This window comes from Chrysemys picta, chromosome 6, assembly GCF_011386835.1.
Source record: "Chrysemys picta bellii isolate R12L10 chromosome 6, ASM1138683v2, whole genome shotgun sequence".
Lineage (NCBI taxonomy): Eukaryota > Metazoa > Chordata > Testudines > Emydidae > Chrysemys > Chrysemys picta.
Genome location: NC_088796.1, coordinates 31914227 through 31931576, shown reverse-complemented (window position 1 = coordinate 31931576; position 17350 = coordinate 31914227). Strand labels below are relative to the sequence as shown.

The following is a 17350-nucleotide window of genomic DNA, read 5'->3' as shown; positions in this document are numbered from 1 at the left end:
TTGTTTACACCCTTCCCCTGTGGGAGGGGAGAGGAAGCGAGGTGGAGAGGGAGAGACAGACAGCTGAATGTTTTGAAACATTCACCATTAGAACAATAAAGCGAGCTGTAAAGCCTCCAGGTGGTGTATTTGTTGTCCTGTCTGCGAGGTGTGGTGGCTCCTGGCCTGGCAGATCCTAGAGCTGCTGTGGACATTAAGAAAGTCTTTTTTGGCTGATTCCAAAGACAGATAAGGAGCCGCCGAGCCACTAGCTCTGTCTAGACTTCGGACCTCACAAGTCAAGCTAGTTGTTTGGATTAGCCTTGGAGATCTACCAACCTGAACAGCCTCCGAAAGAAAAGACACAGTAACACCCTATTTCCCTCTTCCTATTGCTTCTCAAGGTCTGACCCATAGATAGGAGCCGAGATCTGGTTTAGCCAGTGTCTCTATTTCCCAACACCTCCCCCACCCCACCTCCCTTTCTATCTCTCTCTCACGGCTCCTTGCCTTGCTTTGCCCCAATCTGCTGGGGGGTATAAATAAACTTACTCCTGAAATCCCAGCTTTGCAAATTCCCTCGTAGAACTCCATAGCTACCGGGAATCAATTCAATTGCCACAGCAAAGACATACAGCTGCGCGGCGGGTTTATAACCCAGGGGACCCGATCCTTCTCTCCCTGGCGTCAATAATAGCAACGACTCATTTTAGTTTCCCTACGAACAGGATCGGGCCCAAATCGCTGAGTGTCATGTTAGAGTTTGATTTTTTTTTTTAAATCGCGTATCTGGTTACGATACAATGAAAATAAAAGGAAGGGAGAAAACTACATACAAATATAACATCATAAACAAATCAGGTCAGGAAGGCTAGATGTCTGCAAAATAAATCACACAAGTCTTTCCCAAGACACAGGCAGATGAACTTTGCATCAGCTTCCCTCGCTAATGACAGTGCAGACAATGAAATATACAAGGCTACTGCATACTGGTCAGTCCTATCGCAAGTCTTCTCTCTCTCCCCACCCCCACTCCAGCCTCTCTTTCTGACTCCTTATGAACTAACTTCTCTGTCTACACTTCAGGAGTCCCTGGGAGGAGCGGATAGATCCTCCATCATGGACCGGGACATTGTTAGCAGTTAAGTTTATGTTTGTGGCGCCTGAGCTCAAACAGTCATTCAGTGGCTTGCCCTGTTATCAAGAAAACAACAATCAGAAACAATCAGTAAACAGGATCTCTTTCCAGCACCCTTTATGAACTACTCACAGCTCAGCTGAAAAACACAAACCACACAGAAGTGAGACTTAATATTGTAAAATATGTTAAGGATTTTAAACATGGAGAAATTGCTGCAGCATGTGACTTTCATTGTTAAAATAATGTTGGTATTGCTTCCCCATGAAAGCTATTTTGTACTGTTCCTGGCTTTATTCGACTTAAACTGATCAGAGGGAAATCTTGCAAAAGGGTGTTAATGAGCAGCCCCTCCACAGACGGATAGCGCTTAAAGGTCATTCTGTTTGTTTTTTTCAATTAAGTGACCCAAACTGAAATTTACAAATATAGACATAAAATCAAGTACTTACTGTTGAGCTATTTGACTTGTCTTAAAATTGAAATTCAGACGCCAGATCGTCTGCGTTTCATCCAAACGTTGATTTGGGGTGCTCAGCGATAGATTTACCTAGAAAAAAAATGAAATGAGAACAATTTTGAATATGACCTTGGGGCAGACAAATTCAGAGTGAACTAAAACAATTCTTTAATAAGATCAAAACAAGATGTTCATGTGAACAAAACACTTTGAAATTGAACACTGATAGTGCAGCTTGTTCGTTATCAAGAGACAAGAGCAGGGGAAAGAGCCATAGCTGCGGGTTTTGTTAATTACCATCCGTTTCTTAAAGTTCATGGAAAAACTAGTGAATGGAATAGAACAAATGAATGCATCCAAACAATGATTGTCTCTCTCTCTCGCTCTCTCTCATAAATCGTGGTGCCCTAGCTCACCTGAGTATTCTCAGTGAAGTCACTAGCAGTGAACTACTCACATACATTTGTATGGACATAATTTGTCCCGCAGTATATGTCTCTCAAGCTCCTGAGGAGGAGGGATATAAAGAAAAATACAAGAATGCAGGAATCTTCAGACAGCACGAGACTTGTTTGAAATTAGCTTCATTTAAAAAAAACCAGCACTTCTTAATATAACTAATTCATTCTTTAACACCCCTCCTGCCCCAAGGTCTGAGCACTAGGAACACAGATCTGCCTGGTAGCGTGTAAAACTGAGTTTACTTGAAGGATTATTCTGATCCTGGCAGAAGAGTTGGGATGAAACACATAAAGAGAAAGATTTGTGTCGGGAAAAGAGCTCTATACTTTTTAGAAATGCGGAGGAGAATAAATCATATTATCCAGAAAGAAGAACTCAGAGCAATGAGATGGGGAAGGCTCCGGAATCATAATAGCAATCTAAAGGCATACGATTAGAAGAGATTTTTAGACACACTCTCTCGGGATATATATAAATTGGAGTCCTCTTCTTGAGGCAAAACTGTAAAACTTAAAATCAAGAACTAAGCTAAAGAGCTCAGAAAATGTGCTGAACTATGAACATAAACACGAATCTGTTTTTTTTTTTTTTTACAAAAAATCCAACGAACACAAGTAGAATGACACCGATCAGTCTGTTTCACTGCAGTCCAATAAGCTCTGTGTGAAACATTTGCAAACTGCAAAGGTGACATACTTTCATACTATGGATTCAACACACACACACCACACACAGATGCAGACGTATACACTGGCATCTCTTTAGCAATTAGGATAAAAGATCGAGATAACTGTAATGAGGGATTCAAAAGCTCAACGTACTAGCTCCTAAATGCATTTTTTTTTAAATCCCCAAACTGGCAAATTTCATTTCAGCTCCACAAGACTTCATTTAAAGTAGTTCACAAAAGGTATAAAAGAAATCCGGAATTGTTTTTCATAAGGAAAAATAATTACACATTTTAACTTCACATCAAAGGGTCAAATTGCCACAAATTCCCAGAAGCTGTGCAGTGGGGAACAGGGTATTCTATATTCCAGAGCAAACTGGAATGGACTATTGTACCCATAGCTGGGAGACACATGGCTACTTAGAAATGTCAAATTCAGACATGAATCTTGTATAAATAACAGTTAAAAGAGAAAATCAAAACAAAGCCTTGTAATCCGGAACAATAAGAGACTTGCCATTTTTTTTCTTGTCTATAAACTCCTAGGCCAGTACGTTCTAATTCTCTGCAATATTATGACTAACCCTTATCACCCTGGCCCAATTTTGATGTAAGTGGGAGATTTCCTTGCTCAAGGAGGGGTGAACTGGAGCATTTGCCACGAATTAAACATATCACTCAACAAGCTAGTCCAGTGCAATGATATTCCCCCAGCATTTGCAAAGAGAAGTTATTTTGTTTCCTGTGTCCACATTAAGAGTGTGCAGCCCGGTTTGGCAGAAAGAGTGAAAGAAAAGCCAAATGTAAGGGCCCAGTCTTGTCCTTAACCGCAGCTTATGCTCGGCAAGCGACGCTCTCCCTGGAACTGAGTACTAAATTCCCTCTTTTCAACAGTAGAACTTGCATTGAACCAAATGGCATAATGACATCCTCACTTCTCCCTTCTCGCCCCCCCCCCGCAAGAATTTTACCAACCCTACGATCCTATATGAAAATACAAGTGTTACTCCTCACACGGTTTAAGGTAGATTTCATATTTATTTAAATATTTATCAAGTATTCAAAAATGTATTACACTTGAGCATACAAAATGAATCCAGTTTCTATCCTTATATTAGACTTTTAACTCCCCCCCCCCCCCCCCACTGTCGAAATGGTTTGTCATAGTTTACCTAGCTCGGGGTGGGTGGGTGGGGATGATGGGCGGTGGAGGAGGGAGGCTAAGAGAGAATAAGATTATGTTAAGAAAACATGACGCTTTGGAGAAACTGTCATGCAACCCAACTTGTCTTTGTCAGACTCAAAATCTCTGTGTATCCCAGTTGTTAAGGATTTTTTTTAAGTGAGCCTTTGTCCTGTAATGGCTGTGAGCACGAGGGAATAATTGAAAAGGAGCAAAAAAACCCCTACCCTTTCCTGTGGTTTTCTTCCCCCCCCCGCGCCAAGAAATCGCCCACGTTTCTAGCTTTCACCACCACCTTCCACCCTTCCCCCCAAATTAAAAAAATGGAAGAAAAGGGAGGGGGGAGCGGGAAAAGAAGTCGAAAGAAAATAAGAGAAACACCAATCGTGAGATTTCACAGCAACATCCCCTCAAATCTATTCCTCCGGCAGCATTTTTCAATCGTTCTGACAGCAGACACTGATAAATAATAGTCATACTTGACTTACTAAGCAAAATATGTCCCTTTTATCAGGAGCTTATACTTCAAATACAGGTCACTTCAGCAATCTTAACAACGAGGCTTTGGTATACAGCACTTTCTTATTTTTTTTTTAAATAATACAGCTCAGAAAAGCTGAGCTCTATTGACTATGTCAGTTCTTTAGGTGTCTCAACATTGTCTGGTTATGCCTAGTAATATCACTTTTAAAGGGTAGGAGAGGAGGGGGAAGGGAAAGTTTGTAACGTTATCAATTGAACGCTAAGGCATCAAACTAGCCCTGATAGTTGTCGAAATTGAAATTTACAAGCTGATCGTTAATACTTGCAATAAAATATCACACTCCCTATTTTCAATAACAACCGACTTTGCATGCAATATTTTATTTCAGGTATTTAGCTGCGAACTTGTAAATATATAAAAGAGGGAACTTTTAGCAGTTTTATTTTTCTATATTCCAAACGCTTATTTAGTGAAATAGTCCTGAAGATATAATAATTCTACATATGGCGCTTTTATTTCACATAATATTTAAGAAAAAAGACAAAATCACATAGAATTAGACATATAATTCAAAGACCACGGTACAACCTTTTTCTTCTTTTTTTTCTTTTTTCTTTTACTTCAGCAAACAAAAACAAAAAATAGAGTCAAATGACATGAAAAGTGGCAAGTCTTCCGATAATAAATAATAAATTACTTTATAATTTTTGCAATGCAAGAGCAAACCAAAAAAAAATTCTTTTTTCCTCTTTATTTCCAGAGAGAGAGAGAGAGAGAGAGAGAGAAACAGTCGTTTTAACCCATAACTATACACATCTTTGGGGGGAAAAGTTCTTGGACGGACACGATTCAAACACAATCCCGAGACGCTTTGTGGCAAAGTAGAGGTATACCTTGTTGCAATGCTTTATAAGTCGGTTTTTAAATAGGAATTCAAAAACCTATTTTTAAAGTCGGTTCAGACTTCTCGATAGAGGATGGATCTCAGCAAAACCAAAACCAAAACCCCAGCTACAGTACATGCTATAAGAGACCCAGGAAACAACCCCTTAAGAGTCAACTAAAAAAAAACATTGCAAACCAATGCAGCTCCTGCTTCCTGCAATGAATCTTTCAACCATGCGGGGCTAGATTGTCTTTTCCTGATGTTGTGAAACCTATTGGAGCTCCTTTTTGGCAAGGCAATGACCAATAAGAAACAGCACCATTCGGATTAGGATGGAGTACAGACAGTCTCTCTATCTCGGTTTCTTTCTATGTTCAGTCAAATGAAAAGATGCTTCTTTTTTTTCTGAGATCCATGAATACAAATCCTCTACGTTTTAAAAACGTCTTTTCGATGCTCCTGTGATCACTGGATAGCATGTGTTTATTTACTCTTTTAAATTATTATTATTCTAGTAAGATCCCATGATTGTCTTCACAGTGTTGCTACCATTTCACCTTGTCATTTATAACAAGACTCCGTGCATTTCTGGAGCGTTCTTTGCTAGGTTCATTACAGGTTTATTAAATACTTTTAAGTTTCAGAGTCCCAATGTGATAACTTTCCCGCTCTCTTCAACGGGGGAAATAATAATAAAAAATCTGAATGAATTGTTCCTCATGCCTCAATAGGACTGGCTACCATGCTGTTAGGTGTATCTGGGAGCTGAGAGGACATTGATGCTACTTCACTTCCGGTGGAATTGGAACCTGGTCCTCCTTCTGAAAAATTAACCTGCCCAAAAGAAAATAAGGGGAGGGGAGGTTACAAATGTAGTTATAGTTATCAATTAAAGGCAGGAGGAGAAGAAAAAGAAATACAAATACATAAGCAACATGCACTCCAAAGGGCATCATTCAAATCCCAATGAAATCAATGGGAGTTTTTCCATTGACTTTAATGACTTTTGAATCAGTCCCTAAATCAATTCACTGAACAAAATAGATTTCTAAAACCAAAATGGGTGGGGGGAGGGGGAACAATGACAAAAAACTGTTATTAATTAGACTGTTTTCTCAGGTCTTTCAGAGATCTTTGTATTCTAATTGTTTGGGAATTCCCAACAGTATGTTGCAGTCAATTATTTAATAACCTTGTGTTTTCTGACATGAAACTGCAAGGCTACTTCCCACTCCCCTTTGTGGTGCATAATACAATAAAAACTGGCACAAGGCTCTATGAGCATAATGTGTTTTCTTTTCAACAAGCCATCTTCTTCCCCAAGGGTGATGGGGACTCCATGAGTCCATATTAAATGAGAGTGAATTGGGTAAAAAGGGTAACCAAAGCCACTGTGAGTTGGAGATCAGATCTTAGTCTAACAGTGTCCATAATATGGAGAGTTTAGCATTTCTAATACATCCACAATTCAGTTTGCTCCTTCTTGGTTAGAAGATTCTGTGATTAAGGCCCTGCCTACATAGCAGAAATTTGCACCAGCCACTTGAACAGTCACTACACTGTGTCCATGCTACAAAATGCTCCTGAGGCATCTATTTTTCAATCTATGTGCTCTATTTTTGGTCAAGCTGTCATAAAAAATATAGGGCAAATTTTGCCTCCTGGTTACATCCCAAAATATTGAATTCTGTTGCTAGACCTAGTACCCAACAAAGGCCAGTCTATCCCAGGGCTTAAAGATCTTCTGTGCCATTAACTCATAATAAGTAAAGCAGACAAAGCTGGTCAGTGTTTTGTTTTGTTTTGTTGTTGTTTCTTTTTCCCCCTGCCTACCGGACAGCTTGGTTTAAGCAGGGGGACTAGAAGATGCTCTAGAACCAAGATGATCTGTATCATAGCATCCACAGAACAGGCTGCTAAATTACAGGGCATTCCAAATGGACATAGCATTCCAAATGGAACAAATTCATTCTTCAGCATCAGAATAAGAGAAAAAACATCATAAAAATGAGTGGGTCACTAAAGGGAAAGGTCTAGAAATATACATTGGTGCCTCAAACCTTTATTTTTATTTTCCAAGGGATCATTTTGAAAAATTGCTTGACCAATCAAAAACCTCTATGGTAATATTTCATTATTATTTGTTATCACTGTGAATCACTGAAAAACCATACACAACGTACCTTATTATTTTAAAGATCTGGTTTAAACACACTTAGGCCAGGAAATTGAGTTAAGGTTGAACTTCTGTCCTTAATTCACCTTGTTGAGCCTAAGTATTGCAGATGATATGGTCCCATATGAGCTGCCAAATGACGTAGGCATAAGGAAGTGAGTTAAGAACAGAATTTATTCTTAAATTTCTGTCTTCTTGTTGGTTAAGCCAGTCCATTAATATTGTTTGGCTTTTGCATGTGACTATGTAATAACAATTCCCTTTATAAAATCTAAGATATAATTTCAGATGGGGTAGATATAAATATCTGCCTAGTGGTACATACTTAAAGAAAGATTTACACTTTCCCACCCTCCCTGTTTTAAGAATCTCATCGGTCTGGCTGACATTATATTCATATAGTTGAACTCAATTCTGTACTACCTAGGCAAAATGAAAAATGTGGACCCAATGTTAGTAATTGCTGTTGTAAGTTTACAAAAAGTAAAATGATGAATTTCTTATCGTTTTTAATGCTAGTCTCCTCCATAGATTTGCTTTAAAATTTTATGACTATAATTATCTTAATTACTATTTCAGACCTTGTTTATGGACCTGATCCAAAGCCCATTGAAATCAATAGGAGCCTTTTTACTGACTTCAAGTGGGCTTTGGATGGAGCCATATAAAATCCATTTTATTCTACATACACACATATTGCAATAATGCAAATATCAGGAATGCATTTATAGTCTCGGGTTCCTATCTCGTAGCACATATACACCAAGTTTAGAGAATACCCAATATTCTGCCCCGTGTATACATTAGCATATTCAGTCTGGGAACTAACACTTACTAGCTGCTGAAAAGCAGGTTGATCTATGTCACTCTGCAATGCGAAGTCACTCAGTACTTTCCAAGGAGGCTGGTAACTCTGCACTTCCACTGGGTTAGCCTGTAAACCCCCATCATGTCTCTCAGGACTAGCAGCCACCATAGGAGTTCCTGTCATCCCTTGAATATTCTGTAAACAACCGACCAAAAGATGTTAATGAGCTTTGTTAACTTTATTGTATATAAGCGCTGAGTCAATAAACTGCTATTCTATCTTATCTATACAGTCGCCTTTATTTACATAGTTAATCTGCTGTGAATGTCCTACCCTAGTCTACTATAGGTCAGCCTATTCCTGCATTTATCACACTGGAAGCTTACTTTCTTTCTCCTTAATCCTTGTATTTCTTCATGCCCGGTTGCCTAAAAGGTTATTAACTACTTGCACCAAATACCACTGCCTGGCGATGCGAGCATGGCAAGGAACAAGAAACGGTTAACAACTCTGGGATTATATTTTGCAACCATGCTGGCTTTCTGTGTGACCTTAACTGGATGTATAACCTCTACGCTACCAACCTCGGGTGCCTGAGTAGCTTTAGAAAACCTTTGTGTATTCTAAATGCTACGGCTGTTATGTGCAAAACGACTCGGAGCCTTGAAGAACAGTGTGCTGATAACGTTGTGTTTTATTGCATTCTAACACGGTAAAATGAATCTCCTTAAATCCCACTTAACTAGGCAGCCTTATGAATTCAGGTCAGTCAATATACTGAATATAGAGGGAATAAGTAGCTGCTTGTGTCTTTCACCAACAGAAGTTGGTCCAATAAAAGATATTACCTCACCCACCTTGTCGCTTCTTGAAAGGCTCAAACAGGGAGAGAGAGGGGGAAAGGTTGCAAAATGGAGCAAGGCAACTTGTTTTGCTAAATCCTGCAATTTAAACGCGAGACAGCTTGTTTGCATCACGTGTGCATATGCACACGTATATAACTATATATAATGTTGAAAATACTCTGACTAGGATGACAAATCAAAATCTTTCCTTTGCATTTGTCTTTTCCTACATTGGGTGCAGTTGCTCACCGATACCAATATGCACGTTATAATATAGAAAATGCTAAGAAAATGCATCAAATTTGTGTTTTTGACTCCCCCATTGAAGAGGGGAAATGCGTCTTTTTCCGTTAAGGAGTCCATCGCATTTTCAAAATAAATATTACACAATGCTCGGCTTAATTACATCTCCTAAACTCTTCGGGTGTCAATTCACATTTACTCTAATGCACACTGAATCCTTAGCCCCACCAAAAGGCGTGTCCGCTTCAGCAGGCGGTGTAATCCTCTCGCTATGGTCTATTTTAATTGCATTGACAACAGAATACGTGAGTAATATTTACAGTAATCTGAAGGCAAACCAATTTATAGCACATCTGTACTTTTTAAAAATGGAGCTCTCACATGATCAGCGGCATTTATCTGCCCAGACAAAACCAAACCCCAGAGAAGGCTGGTCAGAGGTGGTCTCGGTACAATTTCAAGATCAAAGGATCATTTCCACTTCAGGAAGGAACGTTCCATTAGGATCACAGGCTGCAGCCACTTACCGTTTTGTCATTGGGCTGCTGTTGCTGAAGCTGCTTCATCATGATGCTCCTTTTTTTGTCCTTGCATCGCTTGTTTTGAAACCAGACCCTGATGACCCTCGGGCTGAGGCCAGTCATTTCCACCAGTTGCTCCTTCATAAGCGCGTCGGGTCTGGGGTTGGCAGCGTAGCAGGTCCTCAAGGTGTGAAGCTGTTTCTCATTAAGCACAGTCCGGACTCGGGTGGTCTTCTCGGGCTGTTTGTGGACGTGGGGTCGAAGAGCGGGCTGTCTGGCAGAGATAGGTTCTGCTGCAAGGGAAGGGGGGAGGAACGAACAGGATCCCCATAAATAAGAGGCAGAGAATCTATAGAGAATCAGAGCTTTGTGGGGTAGATCCTTACTGAAAAGGCCATTAAGACATTCAGCTGAGTTCTTGTCCTTATCTCTTCCCTACCAGCTGATGGAATCACACCACAATTAGCATTTTTTACTGTACAGACAAATAATTGGTGTAGGGGGACAACAAACAAACAAACTGAAGATCAATCCTGTATTATCTTTGACAGACAAGGAATATTCTACTTCATAATAGGCAAAGGGTGGGAGGGGGGAAGTATTTATTTATGGAGAAACTACAAAAGTAGATAGTTAGCTTAGAAGTTTTAAACGGGAGCACTTTGCATAATTTGTGTGCCTGCCTGTTGTATGTAGACTCTACCAAAACGTGGCCTGAGACCCTGAGCACAGTTACATGCACCGGCTACCAACAGTTTTACACTACTGCTCCAAAACAAAGGAAACGTATCCATTGTAGAAAACCTTGTATGTAAAAGGCACATTCGGAGAGCCCAAGAGAAGGGGCTGTCTGGCAAAGTGGAAGTTCAAGGTGAAGTTATGTCACTTAAAAATCTAAGGTATTGCAAAATCAAAAAAAGGGGAAGGGAAAGCATGGCGGTTGGTTATTTTCATGGAAACCGTCGGGAAATGCAACCAAATGGACATTGTCATATCGAAAGTTAGAAATACATCGTTTTTCAGATAGTGCATAGATTCTTTTTTTCTTCAGAAATTAAATTGACTAGAATACCCTAAATGTCACTTGGCCAAAAATAAAGGGTAAACATTACTAAAAGCTTGGCCAAGGAGTGTTCAATTTTGTCTTGTAACATCGAGTTTCTATTTCTCCGTGGGCACAACAAAACAGCAAAGACATTCGATGAAGACCGAGGAAGATCCCCCAATACTGGTAATTTTGTAACTGCAGACACAATATTCCTTATAAGACATGCACAAATATGCTTGAAGGGATATGCATAATCTGTCCGAAATTCTGGAATGATTAGCTATATGTTTCTCTGCTATATATACATAGGTCACTTGAAAACTGTTCAGAAGAGGCATCTGTGCCCGTAGAAACATGGCTGGGTTTGTAAATATCCCTTAGCGTTAGTTACCTGAATAGCAGTTCTCCATTCCAATCTTGTGTTGTTTATTTGTCTGTGAAAGATGTTCCCCTTCCTAAAGCTCAGTTTCTATAAATATCTAATGCACAGGTCGAAAACTAAAAGTGTAAGTAAACCTGTATGTTGGGTCGAGTCTAAAGTTGCAACGCGGAGTTTAAGATGAAATTCTCATCAAATCACATAAAAAGTTTCAAGAAGGCAGAATCACTTTAAAAGGCAATTAGTGAAGATTAGCTTGTTGACAGTTTTAAATTACAGCCTAAGTGCTCGCCTGTTATTAAGTCTATCCCTTTTCGGACCCCTTTTCTACCAATGTTTCAAAACAACCTGTTCCAAATGTGGGTTTTTGCGGGGTGGGAGGGTGGGGGGGGGGGTGGAAAGGTATTTGTGATTTAATACTCTAGTGTTATATACACATTGGATTATCTATCTATCTATCTAACCAACCCACTTTCAAAAGAGGAAATTTATGCCCCAAAGGGTCCACTGGTTCTCCCAGGGCTCTCATTAGACAAATGCACATACACCACCTTAGGTATGTACTTCCAGTGAACCACTATATTTCAAAGGTTTTAATACTGGCTTATATGTGTGTGTATACAAGTATTTATATATACATCTATATCTCTCTCTCTATATATATATATATCGGGTTTATATAAATCTATATACACCTATAATGTATTAGTGTGTTTATATAAATACATACACACATATAATGTTTTAGAGATAGATATAAAACGATATGCCTTCGGATATATACATGTGTGTACACAGATATAGACAGGTGTGTGTATACCTGGTCTATTGTCACATGTGCCGTTATATTGTCATCTATATGTGCATATATGGATAATGATATTATGTGTGTGGTTCTAGCATTTATATTTCTATAGGAAGGCTCATCCATATAGAGAGAAATCTACAGCTGTGCCTGGCTCTACACAGCACACACGTGTTCTATAGAACACGCCAGACGCATGCATACACATATATGTCTACAGGGCTGTACGGTACACACACACAGAGGCAGAGGAATGAAGGAAGGGCTGGAACAAAGCCCTGGCCGCTCTCGCTGCAGAGCCGATAGATGCACAGAGTGGCTGTGGCCTGCAGTCGCAGCAGCTCTCTCTCTCTTTCTCTCTCTGTGGACTGGAGGAGTACCTGCCATCTGCAGCGGTCTGGCAGGATGAAGGGGGCTGAGCGGGTCCCCTGCTCCCAGGCTGGCCCTCTCCACCACGTCGTGGTCGGCTCGGCAGAAGAGGCCGTCCTCCCGCAGCGCGAACTCGTCCCCTGGGATGAGCTGGCGGCTGCAGGCCACGCAGCGGAAACACTCGATGTGATACACCTTGGAGCGGGCTCGCATCACGAAGTCGTTCTTGCTGAAGCCGATGCTGCACTTGGCGCACTTGATGCCGTATAACCTGAGCAGGGCCCGGCCCAGAGACAAGAAGGAGAAAAGAGGTTTCACCCCCAGTCGTGTGCAGCCCCCCGGCCCTGCTCCACTCGCCACACGCCGCCCGCTAGTTAAACAAGCCTTTACAGCACAGAAGCTAGAAGGGGAAAGGAATAAAACGGATTCAGTTACCGCCAATGCCCAGATCTCGCCGCTGTAAAAGGCAGCAGAGCTCAGACGAACCCCCCACCCCAGCAAGCACCACGGGGGGGGGGGGGAGGGAGGGGGAGACACACAAACTCAAAACCTCAGGGAGGATTTTCCTAACCCCTCTCCTGCCCCACAGCCTGAGCCGCCCAGCAAAAGGGGTGGCGGGGGGGGGGGCACCGGGCGCTCTCACACTGGGCTCAGGGCACGTTGGCTGCCCCCACGCTGCTCCAGAGCTGTAGCAACCCGCTTGTGTATAATATGTAAAATAAAGGCTGGCTCCGATGACAGAGAGTGACACTCATTGCACAAACACAAACCTATTAGCCTCCCCTTTTTTTTGAATGAAACCTTCAGGAGTTTTGCCGCCTCCTGCACACTAGAGTTTCCAGTAGCTAGAGATTTACTTTTCCCTTCTCAGGACACCGAAGGAGGAACTTTTCTAGGCACTACAGGTCTCAAGATTCTTTCTACCTTCCGCCTTCTTTCTGTCGCGTAACTTTTTTATTAAACGCCGTTTTAAATGCTGCGGCGTTCCAGCCTTTCTCCTAATTCAATCTTTCCACTCTCTCCACCAGCACCACCTTAAGCTGAACGCTAAGCCTTCAAACACAAACGAAAGGAAAACTTCCTTACAAAGTAAATAATTCGCCTCTTTGTTTTATACATCTTTAATAGCTACTGTGTTGTAGCTTGAGTCCTCTTCGATACGGAAAGAGGGGAACATTCCGGGTGGCAATATCTATCTACATAGACAGAGATATCTTTCTATTAGCTGTAGTTCTGAATCATATTTCACAGCTCCTCGGTGTATCGGCTCAAACTGAATATTATTTAGCTAACCTCTTTGATTAACAAGGCAAGTTAGTATAATTCTAAAAATATATGCACACATACGTATATACGTATTCACACACTCCTAAATAGTTTACAATATGTATACATACATAAACTCTTCCAAATACCCTCTATAATGCACACAATCTCTGAGTTGTGTGTATGTCTAGAGACACACACACATATTTACACCTTATTTGTCTGTGCATGTATAGCAGAGTGTGTGTCACAATGTATTCAATTTCTACTCAGTTCTAAAACTTCTGAATTATAAGATATCATGAAAAATAACGAAAGAACTGCTCGATCTCCAAATATTATAGCTTAATAGGTACAGGAGTTATTTTTTGCGCATATGCTTGACAACTTTATATTTGCTCAGAGTCTAATTCAAGGTCGCCTAGCACAAATTGTACACTTTTTATTTTAAATAATTTGAACAAATGAAATTTGTTTTGCAGAAACTTTTCAAAGTTGCAATTACTTGCTCATTTCCCCTACTCAATGAAATTCAAACAGGAACGAAAAGACCAGATCACACTCCCAAACATTTTCTATTGTTTGAAACTGGGAAAGAGTCAAAGAAGAATGTTAAAAAATAAATAAAATAAAATAAAAACACTGCTCACAGATACGTTTAAAAGTAAAGCTAAGAACGGAGTGGATTGTTCTCAACATTGCAAAACTTTGAGGATAATTTCACAACGTGGCTTTACAGAACTAACTATTTATGATATGTGCATTGGAGGAACTCAAGTGGTTTATTGTAATTCGGAATTAAAATGAATCTACAAAGGTATCTTAAATGGGTGATATTTATTCCTGAAACTTTCTGTAACAATGTTTTGGCCATACAGAATAAGTAATATACAAAGTTCTGCTATACACAAACCTAGCAGATGACACCAAAGGCTAGCAATAGATAAACATGACCCAAGAGCGCAAATAATAAACACCCCCAAAGTTCTGCTTTGGTTTCGCTATAGTGTTAGGATTGGCAACTCTCACATTTTATCAGTTACCAGATTTTAATGTGAGGAAGGAAGCAGTTCCATTATCTAAATATACCCAATTGTTCGCGAACAGATGATGGGCAATTTGATCTGCTCTGTCTAATTCATCAGCACAGATAAGATAAGAAAGAAAAGGTAGTCAGATATCACCAACGGGTTAATATTTAAAAAGATTACTTGCCAGTTATTTTAGCAAAGAAACATTGTAGTCTATCTTTTAACCTTACAATAAAAGGATCTTCCTACAGAACTGAATTGTAAACTTCACCTTCTTTTTTTTAAATAGGCCCTGCTGTAAATTGGTTTATTTGTCCGTTCATTTTTTTTTTACTGCATACATGTTTGAAGTGTCGTCATTCTGTATATGATTTTGCCTTCCTGTAACTCGTACAACAAACACACAGAGATGCAGGTATGTGTTTAAAAGCGATCAGCGCTGTGCCTGAATAGCTATACTATTTAAATATATATTTAGATGCTATCCTGCTTTGTTAGGACCACAGCACACACTGCAGGAAATTGTGCTTTACCAGGAGAAGTCCTTACAAACTCTAGCTATTCCTGACTTTGAGTGTTTTATATTTTTCATTTTAATTTATGGAATAAACTTGACTAGAACTTTTCCCCCTGTACCTTTGGAGAACTAGCTTTTTTTTTTTTTTACCAAAAAACAAAATAAAACAAAACAAAGCCCTCTCCCTCTGTCTGTCTCTATATACAGTAAAATCTAACCAAATAAACAGCGTAAATGGCGTACCTGATATAATCTCTTTTACAGTAGGTTTTGCCATCCCTAACAAAGCACGTACAGGTCTCGTCCAAATACTGATTACACTCGGCACACTTCAAACACGCCGCATGCCATTCCAAATCCGGAGAAACCCTCAGAATATACTGATCGTGAATTTGATTGCCGCAACCAACACATAGGGAAATCAGACGTTTTTCTGAAATGAAAATAAATACATGATTGACTAACCGTTTACTCTCCTACAGAGATAAACACACTTTTAGTGTCGATCCCTTATAGGGCATACTCTGGGAGGTTTAGATTTTTTTAAAAAGAGCATTGCACTTTTGGATGGTAATTGAAGTGTGCCATCAAAACCTTGCCTCATTTAGAAAGGAGGCGGGGAACGTATGTTAAAATGCAGATGTGAACAGCCTTCGGGTGTGAAGCTTCTAATTTTGCATGCCTCGCACACAACCCAAACTCCCTAGTTTTGCGTTTTTCTTCGCTCCAGGGGAAATCGTTTTATATATATATATTAAAAAGGGTTTGGCTGGAAGGGTTGGGAACTGAACGCGTGGATGTTTAAACCCCTCTCCGTATAACACAGGGCTCGATATTGTGAGCAAGCTTAGACAGCATTACAGTTGTCACTTGCTCTCCTTCGCACGCCTAATGCTAATTCGCCTAAATGGGCTAGGTGCTGTCTATCCAGGCAGACCCACTGGAGTCTAACGCGAAGATAGCTACATCTCCAGGGCAGAGGTACCATTAAAATCCTGCCTGCGCCCCAAACTTTAAAGGCACCCAGGACCCAAGGCTATGGAAATAGAAGGATAAGAGGTTAAAACACAGCAAGCATGCAGGCATGGCAACAAAGGCACCTTCTCTACCATTCCTGTGAAGTTCAGATGAGCACCTCATAGCAGCTCCCTGCCTGACACGGTTACAACAGACAGCACATTGATTCCAACAACGGTAAAAAAAAAATCCTCCTTACTTTTTGGTGGGTCTCCCATGTCTCCCATATCTGTAAGAGGGGGTATTGTCCACAGTGGAATGGTGGTGTGCGCTTTCGTTTTAAGACCCCAAAGTAGGTTTTAAAGCGGTTGCTAAAAAGAAAAGCAGAGCGTGAGCTCTGGGCAGCAGCCGGGCTGCAGAGGCGCTGCTGGCCGGGCGGCACTGCCCTCTCTCGCGCTGCCGGGCAGTCCAGTTTTGCCCGTGTGCTGGGACTGGAAGAGGCGCTGCGGAGCCGGACTCAGCGCTGATCGGGCACTAGTCTCTTCCTTATCTCTTACTCAAACTTCTCTGCTCCAACTCGGCTAGATCTCCATTGGCCTGACGTAACGCGCGGGGACGTCAAGCCTGTCCCGCGCCGATTGGTGGAGGGGAGCGCAGAGCAGCTGTTCTGATTATCATATTTCAGTCGCTGTAGCCTTGCAACGCTGCTGCAGCGGCTCGGGGGTAACTTTCCCACTCCTCATTTGTGTTCCCCTTTAGACTTTATTCTTGCCACTCGTCTTCGGGTCTCCTTCCGAGCGCCCCTGGCACCCTTCACTTTACAGTATTGTCTCTGTTCCATTTCTTGCTGCGCTTGTCAGATCCTCCTCCCCACTGAACTTTTTTTTTTGGGGGGGGAGGGGGGGAGATTCTGGCTAATTACATTTCGCTATTTATAATTCCATATTTTTTTGGGGGGAGGCTCCAACTATTTCCTTCCTTGGTATCTGTCTTTGCCAGGCAGCAGAATTTGCCCCAGTTAGATGAGGGGCTCACCTACTTTTGTCATGGGATAAAAAGAAATACTCGCTGTATTAAGCCACAGATACAAGGTTTAATTGTTTGTCTTTCCCATTCTCCCTTT

At 40.9% G+C, this 17350-nt stretch overlaps 1 protein-coding gene across 3 annotated transcripts; it reads right to left on the bottom strand.

Annotated features, from left to right (window-relative positions):
• Window positions 1–4868: 4868 nt before the first annotated feature.
• On the bottom strand, window positions 4869–17099 carry ISL1 (ISL LIM homeobox 1). 3 transcript variants are annotated; one of them, XR_006176161.2, is made up of 7 exons: window positions 16487–16746; window positions 15514–15703; window positions 12468–12727; window positions 9862–10148; window positions 8274–8441; window positions 7446–7567; window positions 4869–6096 (listed from the first exon to the last, which is right to left on the bottom strand). XR_006176161.2 is itself a non-coding variant. In XM_008168715.4 (6 exons), the coding sequence occupies exons 1-6, from the start codon at window positions 16512–16514 to the stop codon at window positions 5980–5982; spliced, it is 1050 nt and encodes a 349-aa protein (XP_008166937.1). In that variant the 5' UTR covers window positions 16515–17099; the 3' UTR covers window positions 4869–5979. The 3 variants fall into 3 exon arrangements, 2 of the variants coding, with proteins under 2 accessions (XP_008166937.1, XP_008166938.1); XM_008168715.4 differs by lacking the exon at window positions 7446–7567 and having other exon boundaries at window positions 16487–17099; XM_008168716.4 differs by lacking the exon at window positions 7446–7567 and having other exon boundaries at window positions 9862–10145; window positions 16487–16818.
• Window positions 17100–17350: the final 251 nt, after the last annotated feature.